This window comes from Colletotrichum abscissum, assembly GCF_030869225.1.
Source record: "Colletotrichum abscissum strain IMI 504890 chromosome Unknown Scaffold_2.1, whole genome shotgun sequence".
Classification (NCBI taxonomy): Eukaryota; Fungi; Ascomycota; class Sordariomycetes; order Glomerellales; family Glomerellaceae; genus Colletotrichum; species Colletotrichum abscissum.
Window position 1 is genome coordinate 1,833,682 of NW_026850098.1, and position 18,855 is coordinate 1,852,536.

General features: G+C 40.8%; 5 protein-coding genes across 5 annotated transcripts; 2 read left to right on the forward strand and 3 right to left on the reverse strand.

Annotated features, from left to right (window-relative positions):
* Positions 1-7,177: 7,177 nt before the first annotated feature.
* Positions 7,178-9,585, forward strand: CABS01_01260 (bZIP transcription factor; the record flags this gene model as incomplete). Its single annotated transcript, XM_060534640.1, has 3 exons — positions 7,178-7,294; positions 8,161-8,821; positions 8,876-9,585. The coding sequence occupies 3 exons, from the start codon at positions 7,178-7,180 to the stop codon at positions 9,583-9,585; spliced, it is 1,488 nt and encodes a 495-aa protein (XP_060401718.1).
* A 770-nt stretch (positions 9,586-10,355) lies between these two features.
* Positions 10,356-11,568, reverse strand: CABS01_01261 (uncharacterized protein; the record flags this gene model as incomplete). Its single annotated transcript, XM_060534641.1, has 2 exons — positions 10,356-11,399; positions 11,455-11,568. The coding sequence occupies 2 exons, from the start codon at positions 11,566-11,568 to the stop codon at positions 10,356-10,358; spliced, it is 1,158 nt and encodes a 385-aa protein (XP_060401719.1).
* A 754-nt stretch (positions 11,569-12,322) lies between these two features.
* CABS01_01262 (protein transporter sec-13) lies at positions 12,323-13,516 on the forward strand (the record flags this gene model as incomplete). The annotated part of the gene is made up of 4 exons (XM_060534642.1): positions 12,323-12,325; positions 12,384-12,428; positions 12,588-12,703; positions 12,769-13,516. 4 exons carry the CDS (start codon positions 12,323-12,325, stop codon positions 13,514-13,516), a joined length of 912 nt encoding a protein of 303 aa, XP_060401720.1.
* A 268-nt stretch (positions 13,517-13,784) lies between these two features.
* On the reverse strand, positions 13,785-15,351 carry CABS01_01263 (uncharacterized protein; the record flags this gene model as incomplete). Its single annotated transcript, XM_060534643.1, has 3 exons — positions 13,785-14,179; positions 14,238-14,988; positions 15,058-15,351. 3 exons carry the CDS (start codon positions 15,349-15,351, stop codon positions 13,785-13,787), a joined length of 1,440 nt encoding a protein of 479 aa, XP_060401721.1.
* Positions 15,352-16,269: 918 nt separating this feature from the next.
* CABS01_01264 (dipeptidyl-peptidase III) lies at positions 16,270-18,526 on the reverse strand (the record flags this gene model as incomplete). The annotated part of the gene is made up of 6 exons (XM_060534644.1): positions 16,270-16,555; positions 16,613-16,959; positions 17,023-17,158; positions 17,216-17,252; positions 17,304-17,879; positions 18,481-18,526. 6 exons carry the CDS (start codon positions 18,524-18,526, stop codon positions 16,270-16,272), a joined length of 1,428 nt encoding a protein of 475 aa, XP_060401722.1.
* Positions 18,527-18,855: the final 329 nt, after the last annotated feature.

Here is an 18,855-nt window from a genome sequence, read left to right on the forward strand (position 1 = left end):
AAAAAAGGGCTAAATAGGCTAATATCTACTACTTAGAGCTCATAAAAATTCTTTCTATCCTTATTGTTTTTAATATTGCCCAAAGCTCTATTTAAACTAAATAAATTTATTAAATAAATTTATTAAACAAACTTATTAATATATAAACTACTACTCTCTTAGTATATAATTAGTAACTAATAGGCTAAGACTCTTTAAGAATACCCCTTAATAAGTCCCCCCCTCTAGGGCTTAATAAATTCTTAGGCCCCCTTAACGCCCTAGCTATTATAACTAACGTAAATATACTTAAAAAGTAATATAATACTTTTTAATAATATAAAATCTAACTAAGTAATAATATAAATACTATAAATAGCCGGGCTAATATAAATATTAAAATTTAATATATTAATATTAGTTTAAAAATTATACTTTATAGAGCTAGATATTTTTTTAATATAAGCTATATTATAAACATAAGGGAACATATAAGGGGTCCCTTAACCCTTAATAAAAAGGAATATATAATATAAAATCTAATTACTTATACGGGCTAGTATTAAGAGGTCTTATATACGTTAGAATAAGTATAGCTCGCTCTTTAAATAGGTAATAAAAAGTTAGGAGTTTTAATTAATAATTAAGTATAGAGCGCAATATACCTAGTTTTCCTTAATACGTAATATATAGTACGGCCCCGGCGGATTACTCCGTCGGGGGGGCTTATTATAATATATTTATCTATTTTTTATAAGTTAATATTATTAATATAGTATTTATTAAAGTAGTCTTTTTATAGCTTAGGGTCGTTTAGTATAATATACATAAGATCGAACTTCTAATTATTAAAAAAGCCCTAAGGGTCGACGAGCTATTAACGTCTTAGTATTTTAATAAAATATATTTAAAGTAAACGGTTAAATAGCAATAGTAATAATAATAACAAGGGAAGTAGCGTTTTTGATTTTAATAAAAAAAACGAAGTAATAAATATATATATATATATATAGTAAATATCGTGCTTATAGAGGTCGGTATTATTTAATAATAGTAATAAGGGCATCTCTAATACTACCGTTATAAGCTACTATACCTAGAAGGGTAGCTAACTTAGCTAGGTACGTAGTAGGCTTATAAAGTAGTGGCACCTATTATTACTATTAATAATCCGTAGTTATAAACTTTATAAAAGGGAAAGTTAAGGAAAATCTAAAAAAATAGTCTAGCGAGATAGTATAAGTATATACTAATACTATATATTAATACTATATAAATAATATTAAGAATCGCCCGAGTAGCTAGTAAAGGCAGAATATAAAAATAAATATATATATATTCGTTACCTCGTTTTTTTTATTAAAATCGAAAAACGCTTCCCTTACTATTTATTATTATTATATTATTACTATTACTATTACTATTATTATTACTATTACTATCGCTATCGCTATTAAATTATCTACTTATTCTTAAATATATATTATTAAAATACTAAGACGCTAACTTATTAATTTATAAGGATACCTTAAGGGCTAGAAGTTCGATCTTATAAATATTATATTCCCTTTAGGGTCCGGTCCGCCTTATTAGAGGCTATTTTTGCCTTTATAAATAAGCTAGTCTATTAGGGTTAATATTAAGTATCTTTATTACGTACTTTAATAAAACTTTATAACTAATTATAACCGGCCGTAGCTATTATTAATTATTAATACTAACTAAACTTAAGATATTAATAACCCTACTACCGTAATATATTAATTACCTTTTTAATAACTAAATATTACCCCTTACTTTCTCTTTTTATCTTATTTAATAATAACCTCTCTTTAATATTCCTATTTAATACGCTTACTTATACTCTTTTTAAGCTCTTAATTATATTATTAAGTTTAAGCTTATTTATATTCTATTATATTAAAAAGGCGTTAATAAAAGTAATACTTATTATAATATATCTGTCTATTTTTTATAAGTTAATATTATTAATATAGTATTTATTAAGGCGGTTTCTCTATAGCTTAGGGTCGTTTAGTATAATACTTATAAAATCGAACTTTTAGCTTTTAAAAAAGCCCTAAGGGTTAACGAGCTATTAATATCTTAGTATTTTAATAAAGTATACTTAAGTAGCGTTTTTTAACTTCGATAAAGGAAATAAGGTAATAAATATATATTTGTTTTAGTATTCTGCCTTTGCTAGCTGCTCGGGCGATTCTCAATATCCTTTATACGGCTTTAATACACGGTATTAGTAAATACTCCCACTATCTCAGTAGACTATAAACTATGTTATAAATATAAAAAAATATATAAGGGGTCCTTTAATTTTTAATAAAAAGGAGTATATAATATAGGATCTAATTACTTATATAAGCTAATACTAAGAGGTCTTATATACGTTAAAATAAATATAGCTTGCTCTTTAAATAATTAGAAGTAGTAGAAGGTCGGGAGCTGTTTTAATTAGTAATTAGGTATAGAGCGCAATATACTTAGTTTTCTTAGATTTTAATATATAATATCCGGTACGGCCCCGGCGGATTACTCTATTAGAGGGAAAAACCGCTATATAATTCGGGATAAGTAAGTTACTCTACTACTTATTAATAATAAGCTAAGTAATATATTTATATAATAATACTAATTAAAAAAATTAATAATAGAGGTTAGTTTTAAAAGTTAAAAGCGGCCTTTTTTAATTATAAACGTTCTAAACTTTAATAATAACGTAGAGGTTTTTAAAAAAAGAGCTAAAAGGGCTAATATTTAGCTACTTAGAGCTCGTAAAGATTTTTTCTATCTTTATTACTTTTAATATTACTTAAAACTACTCTTTATTAAAACTAAATAAATTTACTAAATAAACCTACTAAATAAACTTATTAATATATAAACTACTACTTCGTTAAGAACTTATTTTATCAAAAATACTCCTTAATAAGTCCCCCCCTCTAGGGCTCGATAGATTCTTAGGCTCCCTTAACGCACTAATTATTATAATTAATATAAATATACTTAAAAAGTAGTATAATACTTTTTAATAATATAAAATCTAGTTAAATAATAATATTAATATTATAAATAGCCGGGCTAATACGAATATTAAAATTTAATATACCGATATTAGCTTAGAAATTATACTTTATAAACCTAGAAATGCCTTTAATATAGGCTATATTATAAATATAAGGGAATATATAAAGGGTCTCCCCTTTGGGGTCCGGTCCGTCTTATTAGGGGCCATCTTCGCCTTTATAAATAAACTAGTTTATTAAAATTAATATTAAGTTTTTATTACGTACTTTAATAAGACTTTAAAACTAATTATAACTAGCCATAGCTATTACTAAATATTAACGATTTTATTATAATATATTAATTACCCTCTAAATAACTAAAACCTACTTCCTATTTTCTAACTTATTTAATAACTTTAAAATATTCTTTTTAATCTCTTTAAACCTCTTATTTTACTATTATAATACTAAAATATTAATTATATTTTATAATTAATTAAGTATTTTATTAAGGCTATATTATATTAATTCAGTATTAATAAGGGTAATACTTATATTAATATATATATTTTAAATTTTTAAATTAATAATATTTAATCCGTATTCCTTAAAATAACCTTATTATAGTTCGTGGTTTTTTAATATAATATTAATAAGATCGAACTACTAAGTATATCCCTTAAGGTATCTTTATAAGTCGACGAGTTATTAGTATTTTAGTATTTTAATAATATATATTTAAGAGTAAGTAAACGATTTAATAATAATAATAATAGTAATAATATAATAATAATAAATAGTAAGGGAAGTAGCGTTTTTTAATTTTAATAAAAGAAACGAGGTAATAAATATATATATATATATATAAGTAAAGTTAAAATAGGGTAGACGTAAGGTTAGCGCTAGCTATTCTTAACAATAATAATAATAATATGTCTAATACTACTATTATAAACTACTATTACTTAGAGGGCTATAAACTTAGCTAAGTAAACGGCTTATAAAGTAGTAATATTATACTTAATATTACCGTTAATCCGTAATTATAAACTTTATAAAAAGAAAAGTTTAAAAAAGTAGAAAATTTAAAAAAAAAATAGTCTAACGAGATAGTAAGAGTATTTACTAATATTATATATTAATACTATATAGCTAATATTAAAAATTACCCGAGTAGCTAGTAAAAATAGAAATAAAAAAATAAATATAAAGGGTCTCTTAACCTTTAATAAAAAAGAGTATATAATATAAAATTTAATTATTAATACGGGCTAGTATTAAGAGGTCTTATATACGTTAAAATAAGTATAGCTTACTTTTTGAATAAGTAGTAAAAAGTTAGGAACTATTTTAATTAGTAATTAAGTATAGAGCGCAATATACTTAGTTTTCTTTAATATATCATACGTAGTACGGCCCCGGCGGATTACTCTATTAGGGGGATATATTAATACTATATAAATAATATTAAGAACTACCTAAGTAGTTAATAAAAGTAAAATATATATATAAATAAAAATAAATAAAATTAAAATAATAAACTAGTTCTTTATATAGTTTTTATATGCCCCTCTAAGTAATAATAATATTTATAAAAAAGAACGAATTATATTAAATTTAGTTATATATATAAGCTAGTATTACCCCTTAGGGTCCGGTCCGCCTTATTAGGGGCCATCTTCGCTTTTATAAATAAGCTAGTTTATTAAGGTTAATATTAAGTTTTTATTATATACTTTAATAAGATTTTATAACTAACTATAACTAGCTATAATTATTATTAAATACTAACGATCTTACCGTAATATACTAATTACCCTCTAAATAGCAAAATACTACCCCTTACTTTTTTTTTTATTTTTTTTAATAATAACCTCTTTTTAATATTCCTATTTAATATACTTACTTATACTCTTTTTAAGCTCTTAATAATATTATTAAGTCTAAGCTTATTTATATTATTTTATTATATTAAAAGGGTATTAATAAAAGTAATTTGTTTTTTATTTCTACTTTTACTAACTACTCGGGCGATTCTTAATATCGATTATATAGTATTAATATATAAAATTAATAAATACTCTTACTATTTTAATAAACTATTTTTTTTAGATTTTCTACTTCTTTAACTTTCCTTTTTATAAAGTTTATAACTACGGATTATTAATAATAATATTAAGTGCTTAACGCTATTACTTTATAAGCCCGCGTACCTAGCTAAGTTAGCTACCCTTTTAAGTAATAATAGCTCATAATAGTATATTATTAAAAATACCCTTATTGCTATTATTAAATAATATTAACCTCTATAAGTACGATATATACCCTAACACTTTTAATTTTAACTCGTATATATATATATATATATATTCGTTACCCCGTTTCTTTTATTAAAATTAAAAAACGCTTCCCTTATTATTTATTATTATTATATTATTACGCTATTACTATTACTATTTAACTATCTATTTACTCTTAAGTATATTTTATTAAAATACTAAAATACTAACTCGTCGACCCTTAGGGCTTCCTTAATAACTAGAAGTTCGATTTTATAAATATTATACTAAATAACCCTAAGTTATAAAAAGACCGCTTTAATAAATATTTTATTAATAATATTAACTTATAAAAAATAAATAAATATATTATAATAAGCGTTGCCCTTATTAATACCTTTTTAATATAATAAAGTAATATAAATAAGCTTAGACTTAATAATATAATTAAGAACTTAAAAAGAGTATAGTTAAGTATATTAAATAGGAATATTAAAGAGAGGTTATTATTAAATAAGATAAAAAGAGAAAGTAAGGGGTAATATTTAGTTATTAAAAGGGTAATTAATATATTATAATAGGATCCTTAGTATTTACTTAGTAATATAGTGGTTTTTTTCTAGCTTTATAAGCACAAAAGATCGACCTTAACGGGATTACGCTTTTAAAAAAAATTATATAATACGGTATACTTTTTAACTATATAATATACGTAATATACCCTAAGTACGCGCTTAACGTAATATAGTAATTTCGATATGAAAACCGCTATATAATTCGGGATAGGTAAGCTATTTACTTAGTAATAGTTACGGCTAGCTATAAATTATTATAAAGTTTTATAAAATACGTAATAAAAATACTTAATATTAACCCTAATAGACTAACTTACTTATAAAAGCGAAGATAGCCCCTAATAAAGCAGACCGGACCCTAAAGGGTTAATAAAAGTAATACTTATTATAATATATTTATATATTTTTTATAAGTTAATATTATAAATATAATATTTATTAAAGTAGTTTTTTTATAGCTCGGGGTCGTTTAGTATAATACTTATAAGATCGAACTTCTAATTATTAAAAAAGCCCTAAGGGTCGACGAGCTATTAGCGTCTTAGTATTTTAATAAAATATACTTAAGTAGCGTTTTTTAATTTTAATAAAAGAAATAAGGTAACGAATATATATATATATACGAGTTAAAAGTAAAAGTATAACAAATATCGTAAGGTTAATATTATTCTTAATAATAATAACGAGGGTATTTCTAATATTATTATTATAAACTACTATATTTAGAGGGCTATAAACTTAACTAAGTAAGTAGCTTATAAAGTAGTAATATTAAGTACTTAATATTACTATTAATAATCCGTAGTTATAAACTTTATAAGAGGGAAAGTTAAAAAAGTAAAATCTTTTTAAAAAAATAGTTTATTAAAATAATAAGAGTGTTTATTAATACTATATATTAATATTATATAATCGATATTAAGAATTGCCTAAGTAGCTAGTAAAAATAAAATATAAAAATAAATAAGCTAATATTAATAAGTCTTATATATATTAAAATAAGTAAAGCTTATTTAATAAATAGTTAGAAGTAGCAGAAGGTCGGGAGTTTTAGTTAGTAATTAGGTATAGAGCGTAATATACTTAGTTTTCCTCAATACGTAATATATAGTACGGCCCCGGCGGATTACTCCGTTAGGGGAATGTATTAATACTATATAATCGATATTAAGAACTGCCTAAGTAACTAGTAAAGGCAGAATATAAAAATAAATAAGTGTTTTTACGGCATCTTTCGTACTGACGGCCACGTCGGTGGGCTCTTTGCAGCCAAGCTCCTATCCAGATACTCTAATAGTCTCACCGGCACTGTGCGAGGGAGATGCAGGAAACTGAAGTAACTCCTGCTGGAGTATTTTTTTGGACTGAACCGTCAGACTGCAGCCAGATTCGGAGGAATCGTTGTAGGTTGAAATGGTCGTGTTTCAGGTCGCCAATGGTCGGTCGCAAGCCATCCTCACTGACACGGAAGGAAATGCATATTACAAACCCCATCTTTCCTCCACGCCATTCCTCTGTGAACATAGAATATTTAAAGCAAAGCACCTGTGAGACTTTTGACTCCTTCCACAAGTATGTACCGGCTTGAGACTTGTGGAACTCTCCAGCATTATTGGATTGCGGCCCGTGGGATTACTGTGTCGGTATGGCAAGAGCATCGACAGGTAAACAGTAGGAGTTGAGCGGTACGTTATTAGAGCAAATTCCGCATATCAGCGCAGCGCGGAAGCTCTAGGTGCCACGTACCTACATACCTTAAGCGAAGAAGATGCCCCTCATCGTACTACTTATCGGAGTTGATCATTGGCTGCTGTTGGAGCAATGCCTTTAGTCCGCACTGTATTCTGCCTGCCATCGTCACAAACCAATCAGAGCAAACGTCCCGTGCGCTCGGTCAAGCCGAATCAGGCTTAGCATCAGAAAGTGTGACTCACACTCTCATTTCGTGCAGGGGTACCACTTCCTTCCTGTGGGCGCAGTTGCCTGCCTTGCGCTCCATCTGGAGGCGGTACTTCTGTCTAGGTAGCGCACTTGCGATCTGAAGACCGATCCGTGCGCTTAATGACATGGCGGGATACAAAGCCCCGCTGTACCTTCTAGACAACAGGGCTTCGACAACTGCGCCCTTCGCCCTGCTTGCGTATCCGGAAGTGCCGTCCCACAACCACCCGCCCTTTTCGGGGGGGTTTGGCCTGTTGCTGCCTTTCAGGCTACAAAAGCTCGCTAATCCCTCCGTGCCTAATTTTTCACGTACCCTTTTCCTCCTTCCTCCTCACCACCACAATTTTCCAAACTACAATCAAGAATCATTCAGCCATAGAGCCCCGCCAAAATGCGTTAAATCATCGTCTTCAGTTCGATCCCGCTTCAAAGCTCAACAAAATTCAGTCTACAACAATTCACGACTTTTCTCCGCTCTTCACTTCAGCTCAACCTTCCCAGGTCGACCTGAACTACACTACGGCTTCCAGCTCTAGCTTAAGTTCCGCCTCCGCCAACATTCTACCTCGAGACTTTTCAGTCTTCACAACGGATTCCCAATCATCATGGCTTCCCTCCAGTTCACCCAGCCTGCCGGCACAACCCGCGCAACAGCCTCAGTTCAGCCCACCGGAACAGTCTCCCCAGCAGGACTTCGTCTTGTTCGATCAGCCTCGTACCAGTCAACCTAGACACTTGGCAACCCATACCGCCATCGGTTTGAACCAACGTCGCCACTCGTCATATCATCTCCGACAGAACCAACAAGGTCGCGTCCATTTTCAACAGAAGCATCGTCTTGCTCAGATCCAAGCTTCCGGATCTAATTCCCGGTCACCTTCAGTGTGCTCCCCCGCTCAGTCAGCTCAATTCTACGCTTCATCCGCTCCGTCGTCTTCAGCTGCTCTGAACCGCCGTCAGCGTCCTCCTGTACCATTGTTCGCTCAAAGTACTCAGGGCGTAACCAACAAGATGGATATTCAAGGTAAACCGCTCACACTCTGGTCTCGCCCAGGACTGTGCTCACATGTCTCTACAGACCTTGACCTTGACGACTTCACCGGCTTCGAGGGTGGTGCGTCTACCACCTACTCGTCGCCAGCCATGCCCTCGGTCTTCGATGTCGGTCCTAGCACCCTGGGCACCGTGTCTCCTCATGACCTTCTCATTCAGGAGCCCTTCATGTCTGCTCCCAACTCAACAGCTTTGACCGCCTTGACATCGCCTTCGATCTACAATGAGTCTCCTGACTTTAACGACGGTTACGATGTTTCCCCCAGTTTTGACTCGGGCGACTTCGGGTCGGCAGATTTTGACACCACTGCTGGTGATCCTTGGTTTCCCCTCTTTCCCCAGGAATCTACCGCTGTCACAAAGGACGTCACCGGTATCGAGGAGATCCAGAAACTGCAGACTGATCAGTCTCCCGCTCTCAAAGGCGATGATCTGGAGGTGGTCGAGTTCACTTCAACCTCGGGCCGCCGGAAGTCTGTCAACTCTTCCCCAACTAGTTCTGCCCGCCACTCTTCAGTCTCGGGCGTGAGCTCTCGTCGACGAGACAAACCGCTGCCTCCTATCATTGTTGAGGATCCTAGTGATACCACTGCTATGAAGCGTGCCCGCAACACACTCGCTGCACGCAAGTCTCGCGAGCGTAAGGCCCAGCGGTTTGAAGATTTGGAAGAGAAGATTCGTAAGCTTGAAGAGGAGCGTGACCACTGGAAGAGCATTGCCCTTGGTCGATCCTGAACTGTTTCCTCACAGACCACTAAGGCACAACTGGATGAATTGGAGGGATTACGGTACACTTTGTGCATTTCCTTCAGCAATATCCATTTTCCTCATCGCTTATTGTTTTTGTTGTTTGTCCCGCTTGTCATTCTCGGCTGTAGTTTATACAATTCACATATTAAAAATCCAACATCTGGAATATCGAGTAAACAAACAAGATGATTATACTCCCTCGTAAGCGGAGGATACTAAATACAAGGTACGGTAACTCGATCTAGGCTCGCAAGCGTCTGCATATCTATCCCTGCTTATTCCTCCTGTAATCCCAACCCCGATGTCGTAGTTCGGCAGAATCACAGGTTGCTAAATTCCTCGTGCCATGTACGTTTGTCCTTCAAATCCCACCAACAAGCCTTAGAGCTACCGACCGACCGACATTTCGCGTCGCCGCCAGGGCAGCTTCAATTTCGCTGTCGTCTCGATGCGATCTCCAGCGTCCTCTTTACGCCAGTAATCATAAGCCCTGCCTGTTATTGGAAGTCTCTCGATGACGATTCGTCGTATCATACGTAACGGTACCGGATCGCTAGAGCATCAAGTGGTCTATAGCTGTGTCAACGATATTTGCTACAGCGTTCTGTAATATTCATTTTACATACAACAACGCCGAATGCCGTCTTTGCGCGATGACCCCTTACATAACGGCTCTTGTACCGGGCTTTGCGGTTGACATTAGCCATGATATCAACGTGGTTGGGTGGTGTTTAGGAGCATTGGAGTTCTCGAGGTCAATTCCGGCCGATTCGCTCGCCGCCAACTTTGGTTTCGAGAATTTCGTTGTTGACGATGTCTTTGTTTCCATCCCGAAAGTCTTTCATCAGTGATAAGAACCGAGAATTCTTCCATTTGTCTCCTTGTTCATGTTGAACCGAGTCAAGTATCTGTCTCGCTGCCTCCGAAATGTCAGATGTTGACTGGACATGTTCTGCAGATGCTTGCTCCGCTTCGTCGAGCCCTAGACGTTCCAAGTCAGGCATGTGGTCTGGAAAACTCGCTCTTTTTGATACTCCGATGGCATCAATCCCAAGGACCGAGGATGCGCCGGGTATTTGTTGGTTTGTTGAAGCTGTAGCATCGAATGTTTGTATTCCTTGTGCTTCATCTTGGACAGAAACATCTAGAGAGGTCGTGAAAGTATCCACAGAGCTGCCGGTGGTATCTCTGGATGCTTGTGTAGCGGCCTCTGGTTGCTGCTCTTGTTCCAGTTCTCGCGCGAGTTGTTCCATAACAGTGTCGAGGTCCTCCATCTGTCCGTCTCCGTTGGCCGCCATCCACCGATTCATCTCAACATCAAAGTCAGCTTCGGTGTTTGTAACTCCGTGATTTGTGGCGGTTACAGAACCGCCTTGGGGCCCGAATAACCAAGGTCTTAAATGCGACCCCATCATATTCTGCGTAAATCCGGCTACAGGCGCTGGATATTGCGAAGAAGAAAACCCTGTTGTGTAGTTTCCAGCACCTGGCGGTGCCCTAGAGAATGATGCAAAATCTTGTGCCCAACTCGATGTCCTCGGTGGCGACGCCATAGACACATTTTGCCGAGAAGCTGTCGGAATTTGTGACGTAGATTGGTAGAGGTTGGGTGGGAGAATTCGACCGGCAGGGGCCGCTGATGATTGGAATGATTGCAACCCTCGAGGGAAGCTTGATGCGGGCGAGTTGAGAGTTTGGGGAGTGTTTATGCTGACTTGCCCAGCCCCGTTGGAGTCGAGGAATTCGCCAAAGCCTGCTTGAGCCGGCGCCGAGACGGTTTGACTTGTGGATCGAAAGCCCTGTCATTGTTAGGAGAACTGCGTGAGAGCACGGGGGCGGTACTGTAGGCCTTACTTGCTGGAGACTAGGAGTACTGGAAAACCGATCTCGGTGCAGACTTCGATCTTGGGCCCCATGGTCAACGAGACCTTTGAACGGCGTAGAGCCGCTACAGGAACTGTCAGCCATTATGAGGGCGCCTGCGATGGCTTCGTACGGGAAATGATCAATGGTTCCAGTGCTTAGGATGTACAGTATTCGAGTGCGCACTCGGATTGCATGTGGTGTCTGAAGAGTGTGGCCTGTGGTGTTTAAGGCTGATCACAGTGTTAGCAGAAGCCTATGGCGCGTCGAGTAAAGGTGTCGACTGAGATGGTAAATTATTCCGTCGAGCGCCAAGGTAGCCGGGTACATGGAGTAGCACTGTAGAGAAAAGTACCGCAACGTTGTCTGTTATTCATGGGTCGGTAGACAGTAATGAGGCTTTCATCGACTCTCACTTCGGTTTACCTCGGCATCGGCTTGTACGCACACTACCTCTGCGTCAGCGCGGCACCCACCCCGTTAACGGGACCGGAGCTGGGGGAGGGGGAGGGGAGACGTCTCACGTGCAAGAAACTGGAAGCTCCTAGCCGTCAATCTAAAGGAAGTCACGAGACTCAGGTCACGGGAAGTCTATCCCACCGCCTTCCTCATACGGAACACCCTACTGGTGGTCCTGCAACACGGCCCCATCCCGTTGGCCAAATTGGATCTCAAGCTTGGGCTAAGGCCAGCTGGGAGCTTCGATTCCCTTAGGTGGCACTTACAGTGACGCCGTCCAGTCTGCCATTCAACATATACCCAAGTCTTACCCAGCTCTCGACCTTCCCGCATCAGCCCATATTAGATGTTCTGAATGAGCGCAGTCCTTGATTAACAACACCAGCTTCTACTTCACGCAATGGTATGGCTTCTCAATATATACTTGGCAATCCGCTCCGCTAACATGGCTCTTCACGTAGGCGTCTGCCCAGGTCATATCGAATTCTGGCCACGATGATATGATTGTAAGTGTCTCTTCGAGTGTTGCCCCACGTTCCCAATCGCCCAGTGGTTTGCGAGACGGGGAAATATATACCATCGACGCCTGTGTCATGATGTGCGATCGGCGGCCGCCTCCTTGTCCTACATGTTCGGTTAGGCTAATACTTCACCACCCTTACCAGCACGATGCCGTCCTCGATTACTACGGACGTCGCCTTGCGACATGCTCAAGCGACCGCACCATCAAAATATTCGAAATCGACGGGGACTCCCAACGACTTGTCGAGACCCTGAAAGGGTAAGCATTGCACATTCGAGACCTTCAGAAACACGAGCCTACTACTCCTGCTGACTCTGTTGCAGACATGATGGTGCAGTTTGGTGCGTTTCATGGGCGCACCCCAAGTATGGAAATATACTGGCCTCCGCAGGTTACGACGGCAAGGTCTTCATCTGGAGGGAACAGAACAATCAGTGGCAGAAGATTTTCGATTTCGCTCTGCACAAAGCTTCCGTCAATATCGTCTCTTGGTCACCACACGAGTCTGGGTGCCTCCTGGCGTGCGCTTCTTCGGACGGCAACGTAAGCATACTCGAGTTCCGCGACAACAGCTTCGACCATGTGACATTCCCAGCCCACGGGTTGGGCGTCAACTCCGTCTCATGGGCCCCAGCCACGGCCCCTGGAAGCATTGTCAGCAGTTCTCCTGGTCCTGGTTCAGCTGGGGTGAGGCGATTTGTCACGGGCGGCTGTGATAACTTGCTCAAAGTTTGGGTTTTCGATTCAGCATCGCAGTCGTACAAGCAGGAGCAGGAGCCTCTTGCCGGTCATACAGACTGGGTTCGTGACGTAGCATGGTCGCCGACGGTCTTGCAGAAGTCATACATTGCGTCAGCCTCCCAAGACAAGACGGTTCGCATTTGGACGTCGGATTCGTCGAGCCGTGGACAATGGAACTGCAAGGTCCTCAACTTCGATGCAGCTGTGTGGAGAGTCAGCTGGTCTCTGAGCGGCAATGTGCTCGCGGTCAGCGGAGGTGACAACAAGGTCTCGTTGTGGAAGGAGAACCTCAGAGGCGAGTGGGAGTGTGTCAAGAGCATCGAGGAATAATACAGACATCCATGTAACGTCATAGGCGAGGCGTTCGCGGCAAAATAGGGCATAAATGGGTCATCACGTATTTGAACTCGTGAATTTCATGTCGTCTTGGAGTTGGATCAATCGTTACGGATGATACAAACCCAGACTAGCAAGCCACTGTCGATTGCACACCGTAGATCATTGATTACATGAAGCAGCATACTCTTGGTACCAACTGAATATTTGTTGACTCTTTGAACCCGGCCATTCCCAGACTGAGAGTATATGAAGCTGAATCTCAGAGAAGGATCAACCTGACCACGCCCGCACTTCCCATGAAAACAAATACTGAGACCGCAAGGCTGCCAAAAGAGGTGAGCCGGGAGGGGACTAAAGTTGCTGCAGCGTCGGGTGATGATGTTGGAACAGGGATGGCCGGAGAACTGGTCGAGACTGAGACATCGGTCCGCTGAAGGACATAAATTTCACCCGTCGAATCTGATGTCATGAAGAGTCTCTGCTGACTGTCCCAAGCAAGTCCTACCGGGCGAAAGCAGTGGTCAGGGCAGCTGCTGGTGTCTGCGTTACTTAGAATATCAGTAATTGGTGTCCGGCTATCAGCTGACTCTGTAGGCTCTCCGTTCGAGAAACGTATGCTAGATAGCTTGTAGCCGACTGCCTCGTCTCGGTTCCCTAGGCCGGTGTAAGTCATGGGATTAAATGTGGACAATAGAGCCCTGGCACCACTCACAACTGCCATGGAATGTTACAAAGGCTTCTGAGCCATCGGGCGTGAATTTTATATCCAATGGAGCAGTGTGCGCCTGGAAAGATAGTCTCGGGGGCACATAGGCGGAATTGCAAGTTGTATCGTTCAGGGTGCGTGATGGGTTGAGGCTGAACTGATCTCCCGTCGTCATGTTGCCTTTATCGGGAAATCCCTCGGTCGACCAAACAGCAAAGCAACCTGGATATCCATAATTACCGCCCTGATCCTTGTTAGAATCACTGAGGTGCCCGTGGAAGTTGAGTTCTTCGGCAGGATTGTCAGTGTGAATATCAACATTGTTCCTCCTCAACTGGTCCGCTGAATTCTCTACTGTCCATACACCGCCTGTGACGGGCTCTTCTGCCACGCCCACTGAGTTCCGCAATCCCCAGCCGAGCATCCTTCCCTCAGTTGGGAAGTTGAGCGGCCCAGAATTCTCACCGAGGCTCCCGATATCAAAGGCGCGAAGCTGGGAATGCCCAGTCGACTGGCGGGTCGCAGCCTCGTCAATGTTGGACGCGCTACCTCTCGACACCAAGAGTATGCCTGGACTTTTTTTGGATAGAAGTAACGTCCGGGTGGTATGATCGGTATTGCTCATGTTCGCTATGAGTGTCCTATTCCTATCGCCAACGGTGGCAGCACTGCCATTGTATGCCCAGGAATATACCTTGTCGGCGGTCGAGGCATACAGAGTCTTCCCATCCGGGGAGAGGGCTATTCCGTGGTTCAACTTTGGGTCGCCGGACACATTACAATAAGTAAGCTCGCTACACATACTCGGCCTCTAGAGTTGCCATACCTCTGGAGAATCAATAATCGTCCGTTTCTCGGCCACAGATAAGCAAGTGCCGCCATCGTCAGTCAGCTTCAGATGTTTTACTCCAGAGTTAGCATCGACAACCAGGAGAGCTCCCTGGTTGTCGAAAAGTATGCTTCTGGGTCGAGTGAGTCCGTTCGCGATCAGGCGATATGTCCAGCCACCGGCAGCAATGGGCGAGGTATACGTTGCTTTCAACGTATTTCTGCACTCCTGGGCCAAGGCCACAGAAAATTGAGTGGCGGCAAGAATATGCAAAGAAAGTAAGAGATTCATGCTGTTGGTAGTGGACACGTACATACTGGAACGGAGAAGCACGGTGAATGTAGAGAGGGCCGTATGGCGAATAACCGGATCGGACCTGAAGCCGCTGTTATAGTGCGGAGAGGCAGGCGTCACTATTCTGCGACGGAAGACCACCCTGTGTTGCACTGAAACTTAGCCTGGACCGACGGTCCAGCCAAGAAATGATGCCACACTTGTTTGTGCCGGGGGAACTTGGCTAGGATTGGGGGCTGATTAGTGTGCCTGACGCTGATTCTCCCCAAGTGAATGATTATGGGGAAGAAGGTGCGATGTCCCCTTCGTATGAGGGCTGCTTCTGTCTCCAAATAAAACATAGCTAGCATTGAGGTGCAAGGCATTTTCTCCTTATTGTCCAGGAGCCCAGTGGGGTGAAGGATGCGACAGTATGAGCAGGAGTTAGATGAAGACTACCTACCCATCTATACTGACAGATTGAGAACACAGCTGGCAGCGGCCCCGAGCCAAGACACCATAGACTTGAAGTCACTACACCTGAAATTATTCAATGGTCCATTCCGTTAAGACGATGACGAGAACGTCACTACTGGGTTCCTCACAAGTATCAATCATGAGCCCACGTATCTAAGTGACAGTCATGATCAAGAAAACGCTTCTGTTTGATTATGTAAGAACTGACCTATGACTAATGTTTGCTTGGTCTGACGCACCTATGAACACGCTCAATATCAGCCTCAGATAGCGGTCTCGCCATTGAAAACGAATGTTGCCTATGCGTGGCCGACGAAGCCCACGAACCATTTCGCGCATGTGTTGAAAGAAGTAGACGGAAGGAAACCCATATTTCAGCCCACAAAGCCAGGCTGCGCTACACCATTACGCCCATTCCTGACCTCTCGCCGCACAATATAGTAGCCAAGCTTGTCGGCCTCATCGGAGGCCGATTACGCTCATTTCCAGGGTCCAAACGCGCCTGATCCAGACCTTCAGCTTCCCCTCAATACCCTCAACGTTGTCAAGCTCCACGCCTTCCCACCAGCAGCGTCTCGCAGGCTTCCTCCAAAAGAGGAGCAGCTTTTGCGCCATGCCAACGGCATTGCTGCCCATATCATTACCTCTGATATCGCTTCGTAGGCGTGCCAATGCTAAGCTACAAACGACCGCCTTGTTCGGTTCTCCTGCTCTGTGTCCCCAGTTGTCGTCATGGTTGAACCCGCTGGTGAATGGTTAGCTCTTGTCAAGGGCCGGACATTGTCATGCCGGGGGAACTTACCCTGCTGTGAGCATTTCGATGAGGTGAGCTTCCGTAGTACCCGGCTCATCACTGCGCTTCAGACCTGAGAAAATACCCGTCTGTTGAAGAAGGGCTCTCCCCGCAGCTCTCTTGACTTCCATCATTTCAGGCTGCGTGATTTCGGCCCGCGGTGGTATGACGTAGAAGTCAAGATCCTCTCTCAGAACGATGATGCCAGCTCTCTTGGATGAGTCGTCTCGTGAGCCCATTGGGTCTCCCGTCGCAGGATCCTCCTCCTGAGAAACACTCGGAGATGAGTCAACAGGTATCGACTGCGCAACGGTGCGAAAGAAGTCCAGCATATACTGCAGGGATGCCGGGTCGTACTGCCGAGAAGTTGTCAATAATTAAAGTGCACTATGTAGGTCACTGTGAGAATTTGTACTCACGTCCACTTGCACTGCATCGCCCTCAGTAAATCCCCCCATATGCCCCTCAGGGAAAAGGCCGTTAGGGAACAACGATAAGAGGACAAATTCGGGCAGCGTCAAGAGTTCGTCTCGCGACAGAACAAATCGGGTGCCCCTGCAGATCACAACGATTAGCGTTCAGGATAGGACGTCGAGTAGAAGCAAACCCTACCGAAGGTCCATCGCGATCGTCTCGTCGGCACCAACATCTGCCATTACGTTAGTCTTATTCGATTTGTCCTGGTCGAGTAGCAACTCACCTCCAATCGCATTGATAGGCGGCCCTCCTTGTTGCACCTGAGTAATGATACTCGACGCGCCTCCGGCGGTAGCCATCAGAAAGGCAAACGATTGGAGTGGACTGGGTCCCTCCGAGTATGCGGGGGGTGGTTCGGCGTTGTCGTCCTTTCCGGATGAGCCCCCTTTGGTGTCTCGAGGGAGCGCACGCTTTGTTTCTGTAAGAGCGTGATCAAAGGAAGTCGGAACCGATTGTTCTGTAGAGAAGCCTGGAGCTAGAGATGCATACGACGGTGCAGCAGGGGATATTCCAGCGACTGTGACTGTGATCGCAGAGCGGGGGTCGTGAGCCGGTTCGGAGGGGTTTTCGAGCGAATCGCACACTGAAGAGAAGGGTGGCGGCCGGGAGGTTGATGCTTCGGAGGAGGGATACTGAGGAGGCGGAGGAGGAGGAGGAAGAGGTGACGGGGCGCTGAGGCTGGACTCTCCTGCACTTTCTTGCTCGGTCTTTGCTGGTAGCTGAGGAGGATCTTCTTCTTCAGAGGCGGTGACTGTACGCCGGGCGGACACGGGCTGCCCGTTCCTGACGTGTTGCGAGCCTGGCAACGTGTTGGCGGTTTCGACAAGGTATCGAGTATCGGATCGTAGTTGGATACAAATAAGTAGGGTGCACCACTCGACCTCTTAGCTAGTTCCAATTGATGGCATTCGTTAACAGAGTTTGTAATCAGGCGCCAATGCGAAAGCCAAACGTATGTTTTATTTGTGCCGCTCCTAGCTCGGATGGCGAAGATGGGTTCAGTGAACAAAGTGGTTTGCGAAGGACAGACGTGTAGAGAGAGGGAGAGAGGAAGAGCGACGGGATGCTCGCCAAAGGTTAGTTCGTTTAGTCGAGTGCGAAACGGGGTAAAGGTCGCCTTGCAAGCGCAGGGGTGGCAGGCGTATGCTAGGCCTAGAGAAACCAATGGTTGATTGCGAGTGTCCGAGCAAATGGTGGATGGGAAATTGGTCGTTGGGGGGCAGTTTGATGAGGTAGAACAGGCAGGGGATGATGGCGGCTATTTCCTTACCTTAGGTAGGCAGTGACCAAAGAGGCAAGCCCAAGTCCAGAGCACTTTTGCCCAGTCAGTCCCAGTATTACGTCTACGCGCCTGCAGTAGTCTACTAAAGGACCCTAGGAGTGAGTGGTCACCCGTTGACGGATCTCCGCTTTAAGGCATGGCAAATCGTAGCTTGCTTTGTTCATTATTGTTGTTTTCAAAACAAATGATGCTAATGATATAAGTTAGACTAGACTGTTTTTTTCCTTCTACAAATTCGATTCATATAGAGTATTTTATGTGTATTTTATCTATCAAATACTAGGATTTAATAATTAAAAGCTAAACTGTATAATATTAAATACAAATATTATAATGTCTACTTCAATATTTACATAGCTTTCTCTAGTATAAGTCTAAATAATATAGTTTCAATAATACTTATGTCTTATTTAAGAAGAACTCTTATATTGCAAAGAGAATCGGCCAAATGGAGTGAACCGTCGTGTAAGTGAAGGACGCACCCAGACTAACA